At 31.8% G+C, this 7,667-nt stretch overlaps 1 protein-coding gene across 5 annotated transcripts in view; it reads right to left on the bottom strand.

The window, feature by feature from the left end:
• Positions 1 to 3,191: 3,191 nt before the first annotated feature.
• LOC149805093 (uncharacterized) overlaps positions 3,192 to 7,667 on the bottom strand; it is a 53,309-nt gene continuing 48,833 nt past the window's right edge. For all 5 annotated transcript variants that reach the window (XM_089947300.1, XM_089947314.1, XM_089947307.1 and 2 more), the window contains exons 5-6: positions 5,924 to 6,148; positions 3,192 to 4,416 (exon numbers count right to left, since the gene is read on the bottom strand). In XM_089947300.1, coding sequence (XP_089803426.1) covers positions 4,199 to 4,416; positions 5,924 to 6,148 — 443 coding nt within the window. In that variant the 3' untranslated portion in view covers positions 3,192 to 4,198. The remainder of the gene's footprint in view (positions 4,417 to 5,923; positions 6,149 to 7,667) is intronic.

The following is a 7,667-nucleotide window of genomic DNA, read 5'->3' as shown; positions in this document are numbered from 1 at the left end:
GTTATAATCCAAGAACAAGAAGATATTTAACAAAAGAAATTCAATCATAAAGCAACTTAAGGTCTCTCTAACTTTGATAACACCATACACAATATTCTGAAACACACACACACACACACACACACACACACACAAAGTCAAGGTATTTGATAGAGCTCCAGACACAGGCAATATGCATCACTGGCCACACAAAACCAAACTCTCTTAAGTGCTACTGCAAAGCCATCAAAAACCAGAAATGTTTCTTCTAACATTGTTGAACACCCACAATCCACCACATCTGTATAATAATACAATCGCAAATAAAAACTCCTGAACTTACCAACCAGAGTGGTTCATTCATCAGTCCACACCCTGTTCCACAAAAAGATTTCCATGTAGCGTATCACTGCACTAGTGATAGCAACACTTGCCATATTTCCAGGATGGAAAATAAAAATTTCCAAGAGTCATGAATTAGAAATTTCCTGATTTCACTATTCACTTCGTCAGAACTGTACCCAGCAGACATACTTTACTGCACAGTATCATACTGTTGCCTATCACAGAACATTTTCCAAATTAGAACTGATGAAAGTTAAAACTTAACCATATAAAAGATATTAATTATTTTTCAACTTCATATGACATCCATCAATTAAATGTGACAATAATAATATCAAATGTTTTTATGCTTCTATTTTCTCATGCGGAGAACTTGCGTACTTAGTGTTTCTTCCAACACATAACAATTCTAACATTTTTCTTGATTTATTTTTCCCATTTTCTAACAGCAGCATATATAGCTAGATTCTACTTTAGATAATCATTCAGATTTTCATATAAAGAGTACAAAACCTTTATATGGAGTGAGAAGCAATAACAGTACCTGATGAACACTGTTTTGAATCTGCTGGGTGCAGGGTTATTTTAATTTAGTTGTAAAAATTTGGGTGAGAAAATAATGTATGTCAGTGATTCTATCAACACAACAGAATCCCTGTGGTGGGGTTACATTATAATGTAACCCCTTGACTGAGATTTCCTTGTCTTTGTCCAAACCACAACATAGATTAGTTTCTGTTAACCATAGCATTAAACTGAGTTATAAGACAAGAATAAAGTGCTTTACTTGTCTAACCTAAAGTCCAGTATGCAACTGCTATAACATTTTTTCCTTTTATTTCTTTTTCTCTGAATATTTTAAGTGTTGGGAAGCCTAACTGGATCAGGCCCTGAAACGGTTTACAAACACTCTTATCAAGTTAAGAATATGTGTGATATTTTAAGGTGGAAAATTTGATGATACTGACCTGACAATATATAGTAACTTTGTGAGCTGTGGTTATGTTTTGGTGGTTTTTGAAATAACTAATAAATAACAACAGTGCCCAGGACTTTAATAATTGGATGATTTTACACTTTAAAGCCATTGGATACTGCAAAAACAGTTCTTAAAAGCTCGAAAATTTTATGAAGGTGTTTCAACTTCTTAATTATTCATGATGATGGCAATATATTTAGAATTTCCAAAATAATGTTTGATTTTTGGTGGTCAACAAACAAGGTCCATACTATTCATACACTTATCCCTCACCAAGTTGTGAAATATTTCGTAGTGAGAATAGTTTTATGTAAGGTAAATATAATTTAACTTGCAAAGGAAAGTGGAACAATAATCTAATAACCTAATGCATGGAAAAAAATTAACTGCAGGCAGGGGCCGTTCATGAATGTAATCATAATCTATTGTAATCAATTGCAGGGTAAGCTGCAATCTTAATCATAATCATTGATTTCAGAAGCTCTTTAAATGTAATCATAATCATCCATCACTGGCAGTGTAATTATGTAGAGTAATCATGATTACAACCAAAAACAGTAAGAACTTAAATTGTTGATGTGACCGTGATGTAGACAGAGCTAAGCAGTGCTCATCTGGCAAGTTATTCTGCATGTAAATAATTGTCAATAAACATTTACAAAGAGATAAAAGTTTTTCCAGTTATACAAAAACAAACCATAGGCAAATACAAAGCAACTGAATCATAATCATCCCCCTGTAATTGTCATAGTTATCATGGTTTCTTAATAAAGTGTAATTGCAATCATAATTGTAATCAATGCCAATCGTAATTGAGCATCTGTAATCGACACCATGCCTGATTAACAGATACACTTATGATATCACAGTCATGCATTTCCTCTGAAGTAAAATTATTTTTCACTTTAGTAAAAAAAATTTTACTACAGTAAAAAAAAACAATTTTCAACTGTGTGCAAATAAAGTTTTCACTACTATGATGGCTAATATCTGTCATAGATTTTGTTAATATGATTAATTTCATTCTTGGAGAAACCAGTTTAATTCAAGTAGGTACTGTCAACAATACTTTTCTTCATGACAGAATTAATCATGTTTGTGGAGGAAATTATTAAGTACATGTCAATTGATAGTAACTAATTTATAAAAATATGGCTACAGAAAAAAAAATGTTTATAACATTTTGAAACAAATTATAGGGAAACAGTAATAGTTGTTAAATAAACGCTAGCTATGAAAAATATATTGCCTATGTAAAAAGTTTAAAATCATTTTCTCTGAAAAGAAATATGCTAGTTTTACTGATAACAGCATTTATAACACAAGTCTACAAAAAGATGTCATATTCCCATGGTCCATGGCTTATTTAAACTTTTATGTTTGGACAAGCAATTGTGTATCATATATGGAGATGTTCTATTGAAAGTACCCTATGCTTAAACACTCAGTTTGATACTACTTATGGCAGTACCTTTATACCAATTATGCTACACTATGCGTCAATGATATCATTAAAAAATACTTAATGAAAAAGTTTATAAATATGACTCTAATCAACTTGCTTGACAAATTTACCAAGCTTGGTCGAAAAAATTTAAACGGTTTGAGAGTTATATTCCATAAACAAAAAATATATAAAGACAGACAGACAGGCAGAAAGTGACTAGGTGATAACTATATTCATCCCACATATTATGTGGATGATAATAATAAGGAAAACAAGTCAGTTCTAACCTTAAGCCACAGGAAAGTTCACAGACTAAACTATTTTACTGTGATAATTATGAATTTCTGTCTAAAATTAGACTATGTACAATCCAGAGATATCTCAACCATATGACTACATTTAATAAATGATAACAATAAACTAACAATAGCAACAATCATCCATGCATAATTTCATGTTTTATTTCAAATTGTAAATATCATATATTTTTGTTTTGCACCCACTAAAGCACTTGAAATTCTTTATGACAAACAATAGTCAACAATGTCAATATATTCACTTTTATTAAAATTACAGATAAGATTTTCCAAATTCTGACCCTATTTCCTGAACTCATGGACTGATGAAAAGTACTTTTCTAGTCCAAATAAGTAAAGGTCTGCATATTTGCTTAAAATAATGATATAAACAACAGGTAAAGAGCCATGTATCAATACAGGATTTGGGACTGGTTTATTGAACTACAAGAAGAGAATTTGATTTTACAGAAAATTCAGTTCTTGTTTATACAACAATATATAATTTTGAAGGTCTTTTGTCAAAAATTAAATGAATCCTTTTGTAAATGTCTTTAAATAATGAATGTTTTGAACAAATCATCTTAAGGTCTTTGTTTTATTTATTTAACCACGTTAAACATTCTCATGATGACAGAAGATCTTACAAATCATAAAAAGAATACTTTAATAAAAGAAAAGTTAATAATTAGGTTGAAAAGCTTCATTGTCATACATAAAATAGATCCCATGAATCAGAAATTCTTTTAAGTATTCCAAACATTACCAATCAGACACTAAAAGTTGCTGTTGTTGTTAAACAACAAAACAATGGCATTATGATGTTGATACAAATAAAAACATTAGTGATGGCCAGATGTGGCTACCATAATGCAAACCTGTCACATAATTCCTTACTGACTGGGTACTGGTTCCATTTCAAATTTTCATTTAAAAGTAGTGCAGTTCAGGTCTTCAATAAATTCACACATGATATGGATATTTTCTGGGCACATCATGACTAAATATAAAAACTTTTCAATATTTTCATGATGAATACATGAATAATTGTTGAACTTACAGTGGATAAAAATAATATGCATCAATAATGCAGACAAAACTTGTACAGCTAAAAACAATCATGAAAGCAACCAATTAGAGCAAATAATACAGTTACTTGTTTGAATGTGTTTTTATAAAGTTAGTAAGATCATCCAAGCCTCTGTCATTCATGTTACAGGGGTAAACTCCCTTCTGTGAAAGAAAGGCCATGTCAATGATGGCACCTATATTCCTGTACTCATCCCCAGTCAGAATTTTGTCACTTGTTTGTGCTGGAAGTGCATGAATATCCTTGTGATGAAGTACCAAAACAGCCACACTAGGACCAACTGTAACAGAGAAAATTATTCAAAAAAGCAAAATTACTAATATGCAAGATGATCACAGCCTAATTTTACTGATTTAAAATAAACTATGCTAAGGGGATGTGCTTTATTATTTGTAAAAATGTAGTTCTGAGTTGGAATAAAACTAATGTTCATCATACATTTATAATACTTACCTGTCACAATTATTAAGGTACTAAGTAATCTTTCCATAATGGAAAAACCATGTCTGTGATATATGCACCATCCTCCTGTTCTAGAAATTACTAGTACATGCATCAACTTAGTCTGATCTACATCACTGGCTCATCTGCAATGGCAAGTTTTCATTCTTTTAAAGGATGCTGAGCCAATGAAGGATATCACTGGTGTAGCAGAAGGGCATCCAACAGTGACAGGAAACTAGTACATAATTAAAATTAGTTTTACTACCACAAAAATCTCAATTCTAATATTAGTATTATGTTACTTGTCACTATTATTAAACTAAATTTGTTAGTAAGGAGGGTGGCTGATTTACTGTGAGGGAGATCACATTAAACATTACTCCCCTGAGACCACAGCCACTCAAATTCTGTTATAAACAGTAATCTGTGTCTCTGGTTTGGAATAAAAAATTGGACTCAGACAAAAAGTACATTGGCTCTGGGTTTTTAAGGACTGAAGGTAAATTTAAAAGGTTATGTGTGATGTTCAAAATGCAATTTCATAATATCCTCAAAAAATTAGTGACTGAGAATTGAGATAGGCTCATGAAGTAGCGATAGCCCAAACTTCCTGGTCATTATTCCTCATGAATCTGAGGTCTCCAACAGTGAAAGGATGATAAGATAGAGTGGATACTGAAATATCAGCTGAACCCCTTAACGGGAGAATAAAACTTTTACAACCTTCCTTGTACCATAGCAACTGACAAATTGCAGTTTGAGTTTTTGAAGTTCTACTTTTGTCTTTCTTTTATTGTTAACATACAGACAATCAAATCACAACAAGGTGTTTTGATATGTAAACATGAATCCCCATGCCAACAGCAACATATATATATATATATATATATATATATATATATATATATACACACACACACACAATACACTGACTGGTATAGAAGATTCTCAGAAATGGAAGTTAAGAACCTTGGAAACATATACTCTATGACAGCTGATACAGATTGGTCTGGATAGGATTTGAGCCCATTACCCACTGCTTGGGAGTCTAAGACTATATCATCCCATGGAAGAAGGAAATATTATTGTAATATACCAGTCAATAAGTTGCATCAACAACTGAGGCTTTGTCAGTTTAGTGTTGAAGTAAAGTATTATCAGCTTGCATGTACTGACAGTATGACAGCATATACAGGCAGCTGCAACAAACAAATTGATGAAAATACAAATTAATAAAAAAAAGTAAACAAACCCTTGAATGAATGGGTAAAATGTGACATCAACTCTCTATTGTGTTAGCTGGGGATAAAAATATTGGAATACAAATGAACAAAGCAACTTGCCTGGAACTTTCTGCAGTGCATTTGAGACATCTGTACCAAGACGAGAAGCATACAGACAAATAACTATCAAAGGCAAGGATCTAATGATCTGAGTGGTAGATTCACAGTTTATCATGTTGAGCTCCAGACTGAATAAATCCATCTTAAGTTTTAGCATGCTTGTTAGTTCTGTAATAACACTGTCTGTTAGGTCTGTTTTCCTTGGGCAGTACAGCTGACATCTCACTGCAAATAAACAAAGATGTACATACATCCTGGTACATACTCTAAACTGACAATATTACCAAATCTGCATTTTATTTTCATTTTCTCTGCATTTAGTGTATCATCTCATTATTTTTTGTTTATGGTCACATAAATGCCTTAATTCAGATTTTGTCTTTATCACTTCCATCCGCAGTAGCACTAAACAGTATTGTCCATACAACTGCATGCACCTTGTCAGATGAAAATACATCCATTATATATTACAATGCAATCATCAACATGTACATATTGTTATGTGTGCCAATAAACATGGTACACTTTCCCTGAGGTTATTTCACCCATTTATGTGTAAATCCATCTGTCCACCCTCTGAAAAGGGGTGAATTTCAGTAAAAATATAACTTTTCAGCCCCATTATAGACCAATACTAAACATAATCATGGAAATAGCAGCAGTAATGGTTTATCAAGCAAGACCCAAACAAGTTTAATCTCAGTAGAAAAAAAGGACTATTTTTTTCCCCACTAACCTTGAGAAGTGCCAACCAGGTATTTAAGCATAGTTTTATCCCTACTCTAACAGCCACCCATAACAACTATGGCCATGAACTTAAACTAAACAATCAGAAATTTTTTATACACAATACTGATCTTACCCAAGTCCCACCATTGGTAGATGTACATTAAAGACACTGTGAAATAACATGCCTGGAAATTCCCAAATAAAGCATGCAACTGGTGTATCCACAAATATTCTCTACCACTATGTTTAATGTTGGTACAAGATGAAATAGTTTCTATCATCTGATACTGTACACAATCTACATTCATGATTAAGCAGCTTGAAATATTTATCTTTCTTCTACAGATGTCTTTGAGATGTTCTTTCATTTTAACTTGAAATTCCCTTTTTATCTCACCTACGTATCGTTATCTATAAGCTGAAAAGGTGAGTAAATAAACTGTGTTATTAGTGATACAATGACCTCTCAATTTTGAGCTATAGCTGAGGTTTCTATCTGTGCTTTTAAAAATGATGGGCTTATCCATTTTAATGTCAAACAGCAGTCCCGATTTTAAAAGACCAGACTTCAGCAGGAAAGTGGTCTTATAACCAGCGGCCTTTACATATGTGAGCAATAATTGCACATTAAAAAAAGGCCTACACACTTTTTTATATTAAGTACTTTCATAAAGAAATCACATGCATGTTACTGAATCAAGATGATAAAATTTATATTAATGTTATTAAAACTAAGTCCATGAGTAGTTGAACTAAAAGGATTAGAATATTCTGCAAATATATATAGTTTTGTTCTGAAAAGTTAAAGAATTTCAATATTAAATTAAAATAAAGCAACTCTCTCAACCATAGTAACTGCATTTTCTATGTTACTTAAATCTGGAAACAAATATTAATGAAAATATTTCTCGTGCTGCTTCTTTGCATATATATATATATATATATATATATATATATATATATATATATATATCCGAGTCCTGCAAAAAATATAAGTGCTATACCTTAATTTTCA

The sequence above is a fragment of the Sinohyriopsis cumingii genome, chromosome 2 (genome assembly GCF_028554795.1).
Source record: "Sinohyriopsis cumingii isolate HCF-2022 chromosome 2, ASM2855479v2, whole genome shotgun sequence".
Taxonomy (NCBI): Eukaryota; Metazoa; Mollusca; class Bivalvia; order Unionida; family Unionidae; genus Sinohyriopsis; species Sinohyriopsis cumingii.
This window is presented reverse-complemented; position numbering and strand designations above follow the sequence as displayed.